This window comes from Lutzomyia longipalpis, chromosome 2 (genome assembly GCF_024334085.1).
Source record: "Lutzomyia longipalpis isolate SR_M1_2022 chromosome 2, ASM2433408v1".
In the NCBI taxonomy this organism is placed as follows: Eukaryota; Metazoa; Arthropoda; class Insecta; order Diptera; family Psychodidae; genus Lutzomyia; species Lutzomyia longipalpis.
The window spans coordinates 34,047,564-34,067,347 of NC_074708.1; the positions used below are offsets into that span (position 1 = coordinate 34,047,564).

General features: G+C 32.0%; 2 protein-coding genes across 6 annotated transcripts in view; both read right to left on the reverse strand.

The window, feature by feature from the left end:
* LOC129790342 (clavesin-2-like) overlaps positions 1-19,784 on the reverse strand; it is an 891,203-nt gene that overhangs the window by 274,608 nt on the left and 596,811 nt on the right. The window lies entirely within an intron of this gene.
* LOC129790146 (cAMP-specific 3',5'-cyclic phosphodiesterase) overlaps positions 1-19,784 on the reverse strand; it is a 102,672-nt gene that overhangs the window by 48,633 nt on the left and 34,255 nt on the right. The window contains exon 1 of one of the 5 annotated variants that reach the window (XM_055827488.1): positions 16,772-17,110. The exons of the other annotated variants lie outside the window; for them this stretch is intronic. Within the exon in view, the coding sequence (XP_055683463.1) occupies positions 16,772-16,818 (47 nt within the window). The 5' untranslated portion in view covers positions 16,819-17,110. Of the gene's footprint in view, positions 1-16,771; positions 17,111-19,784 lie in introns of those variants that run through there. 5 annotated transcript variants of the gene reach the window in all.

A 19,784-nucleotide genomic window follows, 5' to 3' on the forward strand; every position in this document is an offset into this window, starting at 1 on the left:
AAATTTTTCTTGCCTCTGTCTCATAAGCCGCGGTATATGTATTACAACTTTTCTTTCATCCTTCAAGTTGTTGTAGCTGCTCTCGCTCATTCTTATAAATTGAAAACCCAAAAAAGAGAGATGTCATTTGCCATTCAAAGTTTTAAAGCTAATTTTCCATTTCATTTGCAGAATGGTAGCAAATATATACTTTATATTGTATGTCCTAAATTAATATCATATATAGTCCATCATATAAACTCGAAACATCCATCGTCAAACTCAAAAATTTCCATTGAAATGTCTTCAAAATTCTATTAAAACTTTGTCAAAAGAATCCGTATGAAAAAAAAACTCACTGATATGAAAAATCTTCTGTAAGGAATTTATGAAATTGAAAAGATTCAATCTTAAAATGGAACAAATCAATATTGAAATTTGCGATATTTTAGCTGCACTCAATGGGTGCTAAAATGTCAGGGTGTCACAGCTGTTGAAATAATTCAAAGTTTAATGGAATTTGCATTCAAACATACAGATTGCTTTCATTAATGTTGGGCTCTGGCGATTTAATCCACATTAAATTACCTATTAAATTTTTTTCTTTCCAATTTTCAACTATTTCAATAAATTCCTATAAACTCATGAAATATTCGACAATCTCTAATGTGTTTTAAATACCAAAAAGCTCTTTTATTGTGACAATATTGCACTATGTGTTAATGTATTAAAATTTCATCACCTGAGTATTTTATAACAAATCTATTTTCACTGTTATTTCATCGTGTCAAGGTGTGACAAGATTAAATTGTCCACGACACAGAGATTGATTTTGTGCATTATTGAATATTAATTATTTAAACGTGTAGATTTTATTAAAAAACATTTTCATATTTAATGGCGATAAGAGGAATTAATCTTCTTTTCAAATTCATCAAAATGCATTTATGTGTGCATACATTGACGATAGAAAATCAATAGAAGATTAGAACAATATACCCTAAATCCAATATGATAAAGCCTTTGTCAAAATAGTTAAGCTTTGAATAAAGCCTAGAGCGAAGACTGATATATGTATGTATAAAGCTTTAACCATATAGCTAAGTTTTCAATGAAGGCGAAAATTTGTAATAGGTACCTACTTGGAATGTTATGCAATACAGAAATAAATTTGACTTAATTAACATTTCTAAACAATAATTCCTACTTCTCCTGATTCTGTACCACAAGAAACATTCTAAAGTAATTATTTTGCATGTATTTATATGTATAATTGAAAATTTAGTTAAATGTTTTGCATAATGCGTTCTATGGTATGATCTACAAAATACAATATAATGCAACGTATACAGAGTAGCATGCAACTGTCATAAATGAATAGAAAATGCAACAAGAAAATTGTTGAAAAACCAACAAGAGCATAGTTATCTGAAACAATATTATTATTCAGTTCAAATGAATTAACTTTTTCCTCCAGGATAATTTACAACATGTTCAACGTTGGTTATTATTGTAACAACGGAAGCTGCATATTAAAAAATTAAAAATTGTTTTTAAACATTTTTCCCCATATTGTGTGAAAGTTTCGAAATTTAATTTCCCGTACTTGAAAATATTGAAATAATTAGTTTATTGTTTATATTTATAGTACAACAATCTAGGACAATGATGGGATTTGAGGTGTAGATGGGAGCAAATTATTTCAAGCCACCATCTATATTGTTGGTGGACGTCATAAAATAGCAATAAAAACATCACAGACAAACACATTTACCCCCTGATGGGTAATTTTATCAACTGTATATAGTTGATAAAAAAAATATACGTACCACCACACAGATAATTTTTTTAACCAACTTTTTAACCCCATTCCACCCCATTTTATATGGGTTTCTGTCCTCTAACAATTTTCTCTCGTGGGCTCAATACACGTATGTTGCTATATACACACATAGCGGTTGCAAGAGAGTCACGTATGGCATTTTCCATGGGTTTGGGGGGTAAAATAGCAGCACAGTATGTATTATGGCTGAAGGGACAACAGGCATTCCATGCGTTGCAAGTTAATACGGGGAAAGGGTTTGAAAATGTTTAAAAATAAAAGCACAACCGAACCACTACGACACCGCAGACAATATCCTAATATTATGCCATAATACTCTATATTAAGCTCTTTAACCCTGCTGAATGTCAATCAATACCGATAGGATTTTTATGTTCTCCTCTTTAATTGTTCATTGAACTTGTCAGTCATCTTCCAAAAGGATTTCCAATCGATTGGTTCTAATATCATTTTTAGTATCATTCGCATCGTTTTGCAGTTCACTGATTTTCGTCTCTGGCTTTCAATTTTTTTTGGTCAATTTATTTGGAAAAGAGAAGCATAATAACATTTTTTTTTAAATAGGAGGATGGAGAACACTCATTAGGGATGCAATTAATGAGGTCAGTGATTTTATACACACTTCAAACAAACCCCCCTTCTATCTATATTCTCACTTATGTTGCTATTCGCATAAGCTCTATCCAACGCTTTATCGCAGCTTTCAGCGGATTTTCCTCGGGAAAACTTTTTTTTAATTTTCCCTCCAACTGAGAGCTTTCTCTTCAGCTTATAGGTGCGCCATCTCGGGTATTAAGTGAAAATACTAATAAAATTTTCCCCACTCCGTAAGCTTGATGTTGTTGAGAAAATTCCCACCGAGTTTCTTTTTGGAGAATATAGCTAAGACACGATATCTTTGTATAAGTAAAATTTTCCCAAAATGAAAATGTGTCTCTGATGTATTTTTGGGACTAGAAAAGTTGAAAACCCAGGCTAGAGCGAAGCTATTTGAAAGAGAAAAACGCGTGGAAAGCTCAACAACTTTCAAAGTGCGATTAAAGGAAGCGATAAAAAGTAGCTAAAAGCATAATTATAATTATGTTAGCAAATGCAACTAGTAGCATAAAAATAATTTCGATGTAATAAATTATTGTTTTTGCATAGAATACTAAAATATTTTTCTTTAATTATTTTTTTTTAAATAGTTAAAAATACGTTTCAAAAGAATCTAAAAAAAAAAACTAAATAGGTAATTATTTAAATTAGTTTTGATATATTTACTGACGCTTTCCTGTGTGCCATGAGGGTTCAAAGAGAAATTGCATTTGATCCCTTAGTTTGTAGAAAATGTACATGAGAAATTGCTATAAAGAGATGAGGAAACTCACCTGAAAAGAGAAGAAAGGTATATAACTCATTAGAAAATCAATTGGTAGGAAGATTTTCAATGGGGAGCAAAAAGGAGCAACATCTTGCCACCGCAAGATGATTATTGGGGTGAAAATTTTCACTTTGAAGAGCTCTCTGCGGCATTTATCTATTCAAAATTTATATACATATTCCATCTTCTACAAAATCGTGTGAAATTTGAGTAGATAAGACCTTCACAAAACATACTTCTCATGATATTCATTTCTATCTACATAAATGAAATATAGAGTTATTGTATTGTAGTGCAGTATATAAGATAAAGTAGCTCTGTGACGACTACATATTTTCCACCCATTTTCCCAAAACATAGATCAATTTTTCCATTTTGCAATAATAATTTTACATTGTTTCCCCATTTTCTCTCGTATTATATGACTTTTCTCTTCATTCCCAAAATTGTATTGGTAAACGGAAAGGGAGACCGAAAAAGGTGACTGACAATAGAGATGAAAAGACAGTCTCGTAATTGATGAACTTTATGTGTATATACCACTGTCATCTGCTTCACATTTTACCCCCATGGGGTGGCAGTATTAAAAAGCAATTTCCTGGGTGTCCGAAAAAAAAGTATTTGAGGCATGGAACGAGATCATTTTATGCAAACATTTCTTCTTTCCTTAAAAGCACGCGAAGAAGTTTTCCATCAAGTCGCACCTGATGCCAAAGCTTGGATGCGGGAGTCTCAATTTATCCACTCAAAAATATTATCAAATTATAAGATTTTGTGGGTTTTCTTCATGGTAGATTTCTACATGGATTTGCACAATAATTCCCAAAAATTAACACTTGTTTTTATTTTTCAATTGTAAACGATTTTCCCATTCTCATCCTTCTTTTTGAAAAATTGATTTTGTAATATCCCTCGTAACTCATAGGGATTCTCGAATTAATTTATTGGATAAGAAAATTTGTTTTCTTAATTTCTCCTGATTGTTCAAAATATTTCTATTTTTGTCCAACGAAAGGTACAATGATGTCAATCTTTTAAAATGCATAAAGTCCTTAATATTTTATTTATAAGTTAACTAGAGTACATTTCATCTCCAAAATAGTTTTGTATAATTAATTGAAACTGATTAAATGTTTTCATTGTTCTATTTATATTAATCAAGCATAAAATATTAAAATCTGCATGTAAAATTCCTCTGAGTGCAGAATCTTAAAGTTGTTCAATTTAAAGTTCTAATGCCAATACCCGTTTTATTTTATCCTCCACCTTTCCGTCTCTTCTGTATATATGGGAGTGTTATGCCAATGAAGTTCAGGAGAGAAACTTTAATTTATTAGATTTACTTTGGTGATACCAATCGATAAATAACCTACGTCTCACAACCTTTTCAACACGCCCCGTGGTAAGTGAAAGCTCCTGAAATGATTACATACACTGTTATTCTGCCATTATAAGAAGACGGAGGTACGAGTTTATTGCTTGCGATGATGGTGCCGCAACAAAAGAAAAAATTATAATAATATTAAAATTTTCCTCAAGGTGTTGGAAAATCAATTCTAAAATAAAATCAGCAAAAACCACGCTCGCACTTTCTTCTTATTTTATTGACGACAACATAAAAATTATACCGCATCGCTACATGAGAAAGGTTGGGCGAGTTGAGGGTGAAAATTACACACACTTGTTGAAATTTCATCCCTCGCTTCAATTTCTGAATGGGGGAGATTGGGGTTCACTCTACGTTTAGAACACTTGCAATCGATAGTTCATGGGAGAAGCTTTGCACACAGTATATTTTCTCTACCCTCTTGCCGTATATATACTTTCCAATAAAATTAATGCAACTTGAGCTTTTTTTTTGCTCCACAGAACACCACATGATGATATGCAAAATACTCTGTGCTTGCATGTGTAGCGTTTAATTCTGCGGCAAAACTTTACATTTTAGAATTACGAAGTTCACTGGAAAATTATGAGTTTAACGCTTTTAAAAGCCCTAAAATTATCCGGTTCACCTACTTTTTCCACTATCCACTCACAAGCAAAGGGAATAGGTGACACGTTTTTTTTTCGTTACGATGGAGGGGTTTGTTCAGCTTTGATGGATGAAACTTCTAATTTAAAATAGTTTTGAACATCTCAATTGGAAAATTCGATCGTTGACAAAATTTTACGCGGTCTCATACTCTCTTGATTTTGCTTTATAATAATATACTAATATAAATAACGCATAATGAGGCACAACAATAATATTATTTTTCAATACATATCACTCGTATCAAAATACAGAAATATTTGAGGGTGAATATATAGAAGAATCTGTTATAAATTATTAAATTTCAGAAGAAAAACATTGTAAGTATTACACATCCAGTGAAAATATTTTATACATTATTTTTTGTTCAAGCAATATTTTTTTCAAAAAAAAAAAGAATATTTTAGACCGCTTGAGAGCATCCTTGAATTGTGAATAAAGACTAACACGAGAGAAATTGTGAATTATGATGAACATTAGGGATTAAATTGAAAATTGAGGGTGCGTATTCTGTATAGGGGAGAATGTCTTAAAGCTTCCTTTTTGAAGTAACATATATTTCACTTAATATAGGTTTCCAATATAGAAGAATATTTGAAATATTTAGGGCATAACAAATTAGGAATTATTTTTCATATAAAAAATCGTTAAAGGCAAAATTTACAGGTTCCAAATTGTACAAAATTGTACATAGAAATATATGACGTGAGCTTCCGTGAGCTTTTTCCCGTAAAAGTGCTTCTAAAAGTAACTGAAAACTGAACATAATGTACCCATTATATATTTTCCCCATTTATGGATTCTTGGAAAATGGAATTAAAAATTTCAGGAAACCGAAAACAATAAAAAAAAATCTTGATTCAGATTAAGAAAAGAAGTTTAATATACTACATACATTCGAATTTATGAAAGCTCACTTCAGCATTTCTCAATGCTACAATTTTCCCCCCTTATGCTTTTATGACTTGAATTTTTACTGCTTGTCCTGTTTTATACATAAAATTGTCACATCACACATTTGGAACTACATTTTTCTTGCATATACTATAAGGCAGTCTATGGCCAAAAACGTGGATGAGGCAAAAAATGCTATATGTAGGTATATGTATACAAAAAATAATATCCATAAAGTTTCATTTCTGTGGTACGGGAGGTGGAGATAAAATAAAAATGAAAGTCGAGTCTGGGAATGAGGTAAAGTGGCGGTGGGTGGTGGTGAAATTCTACATAAAACTGTGAACGAACTCGCATACACGGCCGTTTCTTAAATCTCACCCTCATCATCTAACGAAAACCAAAATTTTAAATAGGAAACCTTCAAGCTCGAAGCGCAACACACGACAAAATGTTGTGCCAAACTCTCCGCATCTCATATCCACAAACATGAGAGAGTACATCATCGTGTGATTTTGTTGAAAGTAAAAAAAAAGTAGAGGCGCAAGAAGAGCTTGCGAATAAAATTTTCATACTGAAAGATGGAATGTTCCGCATGAGACATCCATTTGATTTCATCTCCATGGCACACAATTTGCATGTATATTTCGTCTTTTTTTTTTTTTATTTAAAAATTTTGCAATACAAATCTCTCTATACATTAAGGTTGTTAGTTTTCTCTGTGCTTATACACAAGGATGAGTGGGAGATATGTTGGATTTTCTATGTTCTAACTAAAGTTGTATGTGACACAATAAAAATTTATATAAAATAATGCAATTTTGTTGCAAAATGCAGAAGGTGCCTTGGGCAATGTCATCGCCAGGTTTTTGTGTACAAATATTTGTTCACAAAATGTACTCCACTCGAAGAAAACCAGGAACACATAGAATAACCTTTGTCCTTAAAATCCACCTTCCATAACATAAATTATTCCTTAGCAAATTATTGCCAGTCTTTCGCCTATATTGTTCCATCCAATTACACGAGATAGCACAAGTCAATTTGTGAAAGAATATTCTTTTATTGCGTAATTGCACGCAACCAGTTGCATGTGACACATTGAAATGGAAAAATTCAATAAATTTTCATTAGTCCAGTGGTTCGCTCATTTTCACCCTCGAGCAAATGAGCAAGAAACCTAATTTATTGCCAGAAAACTGCCAGACATCTTTGGCTTGGACTATTCTTTTCTTATCCTTCTTCGTCCTTCATATACACAACTTTATCGAGAGGCACACACAGAGTGTATCCTAAATCCTCTCAACACTGTTCAGTTTTGGGTTTTTTCCTTTTCTTTTCCTGGTAATCTTTTCTTTATATTCAACAGATTAAAAGGACTTTTTATTCTCTATGTATTTAATGGTTTGAAAGGAAGATTTTTTACGTAAAATAATATTTATTATTTAAGATCGTCTATTAACATCAACTATTTTTTTGTTATTAAATTGTTTGTAACAATAACATAAAGACAGATGTTCAATAATTAATGTTCGTACAAGAATATCGTCTTTTTAAGGTGAATATTTGTAGCTTTTCTTCGTATCCCCCCTGTAAGAATAATTTAAATGTTTTTGCCCCAACATTTGACTTGGCAAAAAACTTTAACCTACATGTATAAGAGTTTACACATACATATATAGCAGTTTTCTCATTTCTATATTATTACATTTTATACCTATATTACTATTTTTCGATTTACTTGAGGTAGTTCGTGGGAGAACCAAATAAATCGGAAGAATTCACCGTCAAGATGAAAATCGATCAGAGACATGCAACACCCAAGAGCAACACACCCCAATGAATTTCTTATCGTGTTGTCTACAACGAGAATATTTTTCTTGGTATTTTTGCACACTTCCTTTTCAGGAAAAGTATTTGTAAACGTGAGAACCTACGGTATATATTGGAGTTCAAAGTAAAGCCCAAAAACTACCAGACGGGTGTCATGATTGATTCGAAAAGTCATTTCCTACGGGGGTATTTTCTATGAGCATCCACACACCAAAGTACATCGTTGAAGGAAAAGTAAATGGGAATAAAAATTATTGTTGGACTATTTTTTACGTGATCAATGTTATATACAAACACACTAACATAATGTATTTAGTCCTGCTGATGCGAGATTTCTCACAGCGGAGTCACAAAGGGGCCAATGGTTAAGAAAATTGACTGGGAAGAAAACCATAATTCTTATCCACCCCCGGAGTGGTGGAAAAAATACAAATACATATGTACAATCCCTAATGCCTACACTATCTGAAAATGAGATAGGGATCTTTTTCTGCTGGTCTCTCCAAATATATTTGTCACCCTGCCGAAATAAGGAGAATGCTAAGGGAGAAGAAGAAGAAGAAGGAAAAAGGCGAAATTTTAGGTCACAAAACTGATGTCAGGAGGCACGAGAATGAAGAAACTTTATTAGTTCCTTCTTTTATCTCTTTTGTTCCATTTGAATGAATTTTTCAGTAGCAATTGCTCTCCTATTTTATTGTTGTTAAAAATAAACTCCCACAATGATTTCCCCCTTGGTGTCTTTTCCATGAAATTTTGCAAAATATGTACTTCCATGAAAATTTATACAATTCTCGTAAACTTCTTCTTGGTATATGCTCTAGAATTCTTTTAAATAATTTATATCTTCTTAAACTGTTGTTAATCATCAAATAACATCCTTTTACTCATAAAATGAGAAAAAAAAATTGATGGATGTTCCTTTTCACGCATTTCAACCATAAAAAAACATTTTTTCCTTTTTTTACAAAATTTTGTTTAATTAAAAAAATAATAACTGACCATGAATTAAAAGATATAGTAATTAAAAGCATGAAATTAATTTGAAAATCACCCTTTCTACTCTTAAGCGAAATGTAATATTGCTATGTAATAAGTAAACAACGTACAAATAAAAAAAAAACATCATAAATTCAGCTGTAAGTAAATATTTTTCAACTGAAAAATTAATTTTTCAATTGACTTTTACTCCCTTTCACATTTTACTCACCCACACACCGTATCCCACAGTCAGTGGATAATTTTTTTGTGCGAAAAAAAATAGCAAATTGTTCGTAGAAGAGAGGACGAAAAAGTCGAGAAAAAGCTCCATTCATTCTTTCCCAACTTCCGTGGGTGGGCGATGAGGAATTTTCACGTGGATGGTAGAACAGTGCAATTTATCATTTTTCAATTATACCAAACTAGAAACAGGAAAGCATGACATGGGCTCTCTTTTCATCCCTTTCGTTGTTACGTCCCGTCATCTTCGTCACCTCAATTCATTTTAATCCTCTTTGCGTGGTGTGGATATAATCCTAAATATCTGGGTTATCAAACATTCAAGCACTTTAGTGCTTCCCAGTGAGTTTAATAAAAGTTACCTTCCCGTATAATTATAATTTTTAGGAGATACATAATGTAAAAGTATATAAAAATAAATTGTTGAATAAATTAATGCCAAAACGATCCTTAATTCTTTAATTTGAAAACTCTAAAAATAAATAAATCAAAGCTCTTAAAACAATTTACTTAACATTTTTTTGATGAAATTCTCAGAAAAAATTAATGTAGTACCTACCTACCCAAAAGCATAATCTACCAAAATCATCAATGGTCAATAAAATTCTTCAAAAGTTGAGTTATTTTTTTTTCTATTTGTAACAAGGAAACACGTGTCACTTTTTTATGATTTACACAAAATTTTATTACTAACGCAAGCCGTAAAAAAAAAGCCAAAAGCGACATCCACGCACATTTGGCAATTAACTTCGAGTTTTGGATAAAAATCTATCAATTACATATAGTACCTATATACATACATACGTATATGTTTTTCATAACTAATAAACTCAAGGAAAGGCATAAAATGGTAATGTAAAATCAATTATCTTAAAAATTGAGCAAATAGTCTATTTTACCAGTTCATTCAATATTATTAAATGTAATTAAAGCTCAATTTTGTGACCTCTTCTATCTTCCTGCGAAGGGTGAAGCTTTTTGTCACAAAAGTTTGACTTTCATAGAATACGATTATATGTAAATATATGGAAGAATATAACAAATCTCCCCTTTTAGATCATAAAATTCGAGGCCTTAAATATTTTAATTGACACTTTTCATTGTGAATCACATAAAATCCATAAAATTAACCAATAAACCTTTTTCGCAGCATCCTGACAAGTAACCCCCTCGTTGTAAAGGCAGAACCGTGAATTTTTGCCGGAACAACACTCTTCTTATTCTATGAGATCATAAATTTTCAACAATTTGGAAGATGCAACGACTGTAAATTTCACGGTAAAATGGGTTTATCTAATTTTCGGAGTATTAAGAAATATGCCCGGTGTTTGAGTTTTACGATTTTCTATTTTTGATTCCACGATAGGGAGAATATACGTTTCAGAAAGTTTTATTTCCGGCGCAAATCTAAAAATATTATTATAACACATTATTTAGTGGAAACACTTGTCACAATCCATACACGTTTTGTAGCAAATAATATGCATAAATATATCTAACATATTATGTGGGTCGCGAGAAGACACACGAAGAATCTCAATGCTAAAAAGTTTTACAAAAATTTCAAAGTTGACAAAAATTTTAAACATTGAAATTCAAATGAATCAAAATGAGAAAACAAGTTAACAAATGTTTAATGTAATACATTTTATATATAAAACATCTCATGTTGGTTTGGGGAATAAGTTGATTTTGATACTTTATAATATTGTGTGAATAAAATGAAATCCCATTTCCTCCCAAAAAGGCATCTCTGAGTGGGAATTTCAAGTGCTTGGAATTTGTTCCGAATCACTTCGCCAAAATACGCACAGAGTGGAAAACATGACAACTATTTTCATATTAACATCCTATGTATCCCCGAAATGTCCTTTTGTAGGCATGACAGCCGCCAACATGAGAGCAGAATTCCATCAAACGATACTCCACAACTTGTTAAACATTTTTTTTTCATCCGCCCGCTTAACTGGAAAAGCACCGAGGATATGGCAGCCAAGGGTACGTGGAGGAGAAATTGAATTCGGATTTTACGGAGACTGTGGATTTGATGGGTCGCCTTGAGGAGATGAGAAAGTGAATCCCAGGAACGAAATAATATGGCATAAAGGAAAGTGGCTTCGTCGTGTGATTGACACATCACGCATATTCTACTATTGGAGGCATAACGAATCATAACGAAATCATTTGGAGAAAAATGAAAAATCCTTCTTTTCTCTTTTCAAATTATATGTTCCACAAAAAAATGGTAAAATATTTGAGAAACAATAAATATGCTAAAAAAAATTATATGCTTTCAAAAACAAATTAAAAAAAAAATAAACGAAAGCTTTACTAAACATAGCAAAATTATAGGTATAGAGAAAAAGGGAAAATTTTCCATCAAACCATTCTATCCAGTTGAGTGGTTTAGGATTGGCGAAGAATATCTCGGTTATTGACACAAGTGATGAGCACCATCCTAAAATAGATGCGATACTGTAGATTTGATAAACATAATCTCCGAATAAGGGATGGGGGTTCGGTAAAGAAACAAAAACGACATAAATTAACACGAACTTACTTTGTGAAAATTCTCTCAATATTAAATTGGTAGCTGAAGGCATTTTGATAAACTCAACAGTACTCAAATAAAGATTAATTTTTTTCTCAGCGAAATATTTTCTGTCTTGTACTTAAAAGAAAAAAAACCCTCTAGTATCCTTAACACCCAATTACATTTCAAATTTTTTTTCTACAAAGGATAATAAATAATTTTTTTGGGACTTGGCGACATAATCAACAAAAAAGAAAACAAGTGAAGTAGAAAAAAAAAGTACCGCGCGAAGAGAAAAATGAAGGATGTTTCCCTCGAGAAATATAACTTCATGAAAGCTATTTTTTGCTTACAACGTCGACCAATTAATTAATGAACCTACCACCTTTGAAAAAAAATTCATTATTAATTATTTTTAATTCACCTCTGTATTCATCATGATATGATGTAGACTGAAAATTCAACTTTGACCCATCACAAGGTTAAAATTTGTTGTTTTCTATGTCATAAGAATGGTAGAATTCGTATTAAATTAAATATGTACATGTTTCAAAGAAAAATAAATGTTTCAAATACTTCGAAATTTTTAACTTATGCTTAAGGGGGGTCTCTTGGGAAAACTGTTAAAATTTATACATTATTAATATTATCATTTTTGGGTCTTTTCTTAAACATGGTTTTCCACTGTTGGTTACATTTGAAGCCTAATTATTGAAGTGTAAGAAAATCACTTTTCACCATTTTAAGTGCGCCGCCATCTTGTAATTTTCCGACTTTTCCACAGAAAAGTTCTAAAACACAAAGGTAGGTTTTTCTCAGGATCTACTGGATGGATTTTGATGGGGTAAAAAGCAAATGAAAGAGGAAATACCAATGCAGATTTTGATGTACCAGAATTTTGAATTTCCATTCTGGGGCTGAGAAAAGTAGAAAAATGTGACTTTTGTACAAAAGTTTTTGACATTTTTTCACTTTTCTCAGCCTTAGGGTGGAAATTAAAAATTCTGCTACATCAAAATCTGCATTGGTCTTTCCTCTTTCATTTGCTTTTTACCCCATCAAAATCCATCCAGTAGATCCTGAGAAAAACCTACCTTTGTGTTTTGAGGAAAATCACAAGATGGCGTCGCATCTAAGATGGCGGAAAGTGATTTTCTGACTCTTCAATAATTAGGCTACAAATGTAACCAATATTGGAAAACCAAGTTTAAGAAAAACCTCAAGAAAAATAAAAATATTTAATTTCACCAGCTCTCAAAAGAGACCCCCCTTAAGAATCTATATGCCCTCAATTGTCCTTTTTTTTTATGTATCTTTTAGGAATATAATTTTTCAATTTCTTTTTATATTAACATTTATAGGATATACCGCAAATCTTATGTGAAAAAAGCTACTCCCATTTTTACAGGGTTCACTTGCGATATTAATCATCCAATATAAATTTGCATTAGGCTTATCAAATTTTTCTCATCGCAGTGATTTATTTTTTAAATCAAAGAAGTGAAAGAGATGAATCTCAAGTGAAAATGAGCTAAAGAGGCTTGTTACGCAGTGTAATAAACCATGAGAAATCACGGGGTAACATGGCAGCATAAATAGGGGTGGTAGAGAGAAAATATTAAAAGGAAAACACATACATAAGAGTACATATGAGGGAAAATATTGAGCTTAATTAAGCGTCACAGTTATTTACTGTTTTTCCTTCATTTCCCATAAGACATTTTCACATTATACCCATCTTCTCATTCGTTTATGTGTTCCTCTTTTGGCGGAAAAATGACGATGGCGAATATTGTTGCTCATTTAATGAATTAATTTTGGAGAGTTTCTCCTCTTCATTTTATCCGCAATAGAGACAATCATAATTATTATATATCTATGTAATTGTAGGTATATATACAATATATATTTTTAAGCTTTCGTTATGCGTGCTTTTACTGTAATTGAGAAATTTAATACATTCTCACACCATTTTGCATTCGCTTCAATGAAGGTTCTTTTGAAATATTTAGAAATATAATATTTGTGCTCTTTACAAAGTTGAAAATATTTAAACTACGTCCTGTACCTACACATATAATACGTGAATGTGCAAAGAAAGTGAAATATTTATTTTTGTATAAAAACATTTATCATTTGAAGGGTTTCCGAGGAGCTTTCAATTAATTTTCGACTTGATTTGAGCGCTGCTGTGTGAATAAGTCAATTTTGGCACATGAAAGCTCGTTTCTATTGAAACTTATTTTAAATTCCTTTGATATAGTGAGAGGGGTTCTTTAAATTTATGACATTTAGTTATTTATAAACACATAAAAAAGTATATATTAAAATCAATTTGTCGGAATTTCAGTTTCAATTCCAGACAACATAATATATTAGAGGCCATCACAATAATTACGCTTTGATGTTAACAGTCAATGGAAGCACTTATGCTGTAAAATTCGTATTTAATTAAATAGAACAGTTTTACACCTCTCTTGGCAAATAAAAAGACACATCACGTCTGACACAGATAAGATGAGTGCCCTAAAGAGCGTGACTTTTTTTGTTGTGAGCTTTTCACAATTAAAACTGAAAGGTACAAATTCCTTTGATTGTATAAGACAAAAAAAAGCGAAGAAGGCAGAAATTGAAAGCCGCATATTTTTTTTTGGAAGGATATTAAAAAAGCAAATGAAAATGAGGAAATGGAATACTAAAAATTAAGATAAAGTATTTTATAATATAAAGCAATTTGTGTATGATGATGAATTTAATTTTACGGTGGGAATTTCTTCAACGTTGGAACATTAGCAAAATGATTTAACATAATTAATTATTTAATTATTAAAATAAAATTATAATTACTTAGTTTACGAGGGAATATACGAACATGATTTTCTCTTTCCCAGTATACCTTCAGGTGACAATGTAATTTTGTGACAATGCCTCCGGACTGATATAAGAAGAAGACGAGACTTTGCAGAGAGGGGGGATGGGTACATCAGTCAAATAACTTTGTGGATATACCTAGTTATATGTGCACATGACGGCATACGAGATAATGAAAAGGATCTCTTTCGAATATGCACCTACATCAACAAGCTAACAAGCACTATCAAAGTTAGGATTGGATTATGGCCTTTTGAGTCAAATAAACAATGTTGTATATTCCATGGTAATGTGAAAGTTATAAAGAAAAGCTTTGTTCCTCTATTTCAAAGTATGAGGAAATACATTGAAATGTTGAACTTTTTTCAAACTATAATAAATCGAAAAAAAAATTAAACAGAAAAGAAAAACAAAAAAATTAGATATAGAAAAGACAAATGCAATCACAGATGAATTTATGAATTTATTCAGTAGCTCCGTCAATAGAACTTTATCAAAATTTATTCAAGTAAACTTCGTTCTTTGAAAATGCAATTAGTGAACCAAATAGATGTGAAGATGGTCTTTAACAGCAAAATGGCAAGTGGAAATGCAAATCAACTCTTTAATATTCCATCATGTTAGTCATTTACACAAATAGAGGAATCTGTGTGTAATTTCAGCTTTATGCTTCATAGGAACTTTCAGATGTATGTCCTTTAGAATAACAGACATGATAAGGCTTTATTCAATTCACTACAGTGTGTCCCTTTTGTACATATTTACGCGATGCATGTCGGAAAAATTGAGATACTCACTCAATGAATAACAAAGTGAAATATGTGTAAATGTGAAACATAAATGACATAATTGTCATTCAAATGAGCTTTCACTATATAGTCAATATTTCATCCAAATACAGTATAAATCCCAACCCCATAACAGTGTGACTATGTTGGATTAATTCCATTCATTCAACTAGTACACACGATAGCATAGAGAAAGGACGAAAATTTAATTAAAACCTCTTACCGCAAACTCTGAGACATGCATAAACTTAATTAAATGATCAAGGCACAAGAGTGGTTGAAACGAAATCAAACACGAAAAGAGTGAATGAGATCCTAAAAGTTCGTTTTCCTACCCCAAATCAAACCCAATTTTCCCCTCCTTTTTATTCCATAACGAAACTCAAGTAATATAAAACACAAAGTGTTCTAATAATGCATTATAGTCATATAAATAGAACTAAAGTGAGACAATCGAGTCTTTCTCGTCTGTCGGAAAACTGAATTGCTATTTGCCCCATTAAATCCACTCTGTGAAGTAGATTCTTGTGCTTCATATCAGCACAAAAGCTTATATCACACAGCGGAGATAATGAATTGCATTATGATGTAATGAATTACACCCTCAATAATCATGCGATCCCGAGACATGAAAACCCACAGATACATCATATTTCTCTTCAACATTTTTTTTCATCATAAATTTTCTTTCCACCTCTTTAAGCATAATATGGATTTTGCTATTGTGGAGATGACTGGAAAAGTGGATGGCATGGTGGTCATACTAAATATAGAAAACAGGTGAAATGTTGCTTGACATTTCTCTAAGACAAACATCAATATCACCTGCCGATGGGATGTCCCTTCTTCAGCACGAATACCCTCTACCACTGTTGGCTACACTAAATCCACTCACAATATTGTTTACACTCTTGTACAATAATGTGAATCTGACACTTTTCACGCGGAGATTGCAAAGCTCAAGTGTTTTGTCTTCTCACACAGAATGGAAAAACATATAGCAGAAGCTCTGGGAAAGGAATCGTAGCCTTTCGGTAGCCTTGATCGTTGGTCATCACGAAAGATATCAAAACACCTCCACCCATATTAGGACTTTTCATTCCATATAATGTATATAGATTTATATATGTATCAACAGGTATCAACCCTTCTTGATGAATTCTCCTACTGGAAATTGAGTAAGTTCTATCTATATGCTACCTTCTATATCCTCATACTATATTGTACATAAAGTTGATTTTAAATAGAAGTAATTAACAAGCTATGAAAATTCAGTTTTATTAAATTTAGAAAATTATTTATTTCATTTTATGGAATTTATTAAAATAAAAATTGATAAATTCGATTTCTAAAAATAACAACTAATTAATAAATTGATGTCAAATTGTAATTGCATTCCAAAATAACATACCATACGAGCTTATTGTCACAAATCTCAATTCTTGGAACATCACTCATAATGGAATCCTTTTCACTGAAATCCTTCACTAATAAATTGAAGTCATTTCAATTTGCGAAGACACACACAAAAGACGGATAAATATTTGTGAATGTAGTGTGTACTTTTGAGTCAAAATTCAACAAATAGGTAATTTTCATTTAATGCAATTACACTGTATTTTGAAATATCTACTCAGGAGTAGCACAAGAATTCACTACATTTCACTTTTACGTACTTTATGTCTTGCGCGAGCGTCACAATCTAATAAATCGCGCACGCGAGAGAGCTTTCGACGCGACACGCAGAGTCAGACTAAATAGACGGGAAATTCTTTAATTGCGCCTGAGTATGAAACTTGCTTGAGGTGTGTTGACAATCATGATCTTGATTCTGATGCTGCGTGTCACTGTAGCATTGAGGAAAGAAAAACTTCTTCCTGACCCTCCCCATACCGTCGCACAAGAAAAAAATCTAACCACAACTTCTACGTATGAAAGTTAGGAATAATTTGGTAGAAAAGAGGTGATGGAACGTGGAATATTTTGGCGCGTCTCTCACGATCTTCCCTACCACACTGACGAAATTCCTGACGTCTATATCACAAATCTCTCCATCATGTGAGGCCACTGTGAGTTTTCAGTGTAAGAATCTCACACAAGGGGATGCGTGGGATGTGAAGAATCTAGAGTCCCTCATTTTATTTTTGACAATATCAACTCCTTCCTCGCATGCTGATCGTTGAAAGATTCACTACATTTCAGGGAGGAATCCCCATATTTTATTTAGATGTATCCAAAAGTTTATGATGTCCGAAAAGCTATTACAAGTAATTTAATGCGACTATCTACTTTATGTTCAACTTGTGGGTATAGAATCAATTGCTATGTACATAATAATACAGATTTTAGTAGATAAATAGCCCTTTGAGTTCCAATCAAGAAATGCTCACTTGGAAAAAACAAATGTTTACGTAATTGTTCCTTGCAGAATAATCAGTAGTTATTGGTCAGGTGATATACCACAATAACCTGTAGTTAAGTAAATGAATAATTACAGGATTGTACTTTGATTTGATGCAAGACCAATCCCACAAATTATTGCTATCGTTTCTAATTTCCGGTTTACTGCTTATTAATGGGTTGGAAAAACAAGAGATAGGTTATATTTCGGTCTATATTTCATCAAAAATAATTCATAAATTAAATCCTTCTTATTAAATATTCTTAGAATTAATTTCACTAGTTTTCAGCATATTCAGTTTGAAATTTTGAGAACTTTCAAAGGTAAGCAGAAAAAAATTATAATTTTCTGTTGTCGAAGCGAATGGAAATTATGCATAATGAGATGATATTAGATAAAATATACATAAGACTGGAGTGGAGTGGTGTTAGTCAGGAAAAGCTTTTGGCAAAGCCTACTTTTTTATACAAGTTGAAAATACGGAGGAAATTTTAAGTAATAGAAAATGCTATTAGAAAAAATATATGCATGAGTAAAACATATTTCACAGAATTAACTGTTCTCTTTACTGAGAATGAAAGAATTCAGATTTCATTTAAAATAACTAACTCCCCCTATCTCAGTCTACGAAAAAATTAAAATGAATTTTCTTGTTTATTATTACCTTCTTTTTTTTTAATAAGTGGCGACATATGAAATAAAGTCGTTTATTAATGACTATTTTAACATTGCTTAAAATGCCAATTTTTCTCATACCCGAATGAACAAGAATGATAGAAAATTAAACAAACATATATTAACCAAATCATCAAAATTTTTACTGGTTAAATGCTAGTTGTTTTTTTTCTTCTTAAATACTCTGTAGATTTATTTAAATTTTCCCCGGAATGTTGCTGACAAAATTTTCATGCATACATATATAATTTCGTCTTCCGGGCAATTTTTTATTATTTAATGAAGATATTTTAATTTTTTTTCCTTAGAATCATAATAAAATAAAATTCATGAACATTAAATTGGGGTACAATTTCACACTCGCAAATTTTGTGGGTGCTGTCGAGACTTGTTGAGATAATTAGTTGGTATACCACAATCGTGGCATACCAAGTATTGTAATCGTCGGAAAAACCGACCACCTCAGATCGGGCTCAAACTTGGTATGAGCAAGTTTTAGACTTCCCACATTACGAAAATGGTGGTGGAAAATTTTTGATCCGGCCGGCCGGCCGTCCTGCCGGCCGTCCTGCCGGCCGTCCTGCCGGTCGCCCAAACTTTGCCTTATATCTTAAGAACGGTAACAGATAGAGACTTCCGGTTTGAAGTTTTCTATAGAAATGTGGGTGTAAAATTTCATTTTTTCACATTTTCAAAATTCAAAATGGCCGCCGTCCGCCATTTTGAAATACCGTGAACCACTTCCCTTATAGTTAAAGGTCTGAAATTTTAGTATGTTATAGTGCTCAGTGAGATGTTTTCATCAACAAATCATACTTGAAAATCGGTCAAGCGGTTTAGCAAATATGGCGGCCTAAAGCATAAAGTGTTTTTTCAATATAACTCGAGAACGGCTTGACCGATTTTGACCATCTTGGTATCAAATGAAAGGTATTGAGAAGCCCTACAACAGTCTAGAACATTCCAAGTTTCAAAAACATCCGCAAGAGGCGCTAAAATCGAAAACAAAAATTGCCTAACTTTAAGGGGCAATATCTCCGAACATCTGTTATAGATTTCCTTTAAATTTTGATATGTTGTAGCCTGACTCAATATCTATCATCAGTCCGAAAATGAAGAAAATCTATGTCTCCGTTTAGAAGATATAGCCATTTGAAAAATTCTTGAATTTGAAAAGTTCTAAGAGCCATATCTCTTGAACGGTCTGTCCGATTTTGCTCAATTTGGTATCAAATTAAAGGTTTTGCAAAACTCTATAACTTTCCGAAACATCAGAAACCTCTAGAACCATTCCTTGTGGACAAAAAGTGCAAAAAACTGTTTTCGTAGAACAAAAATCCGCCATTTT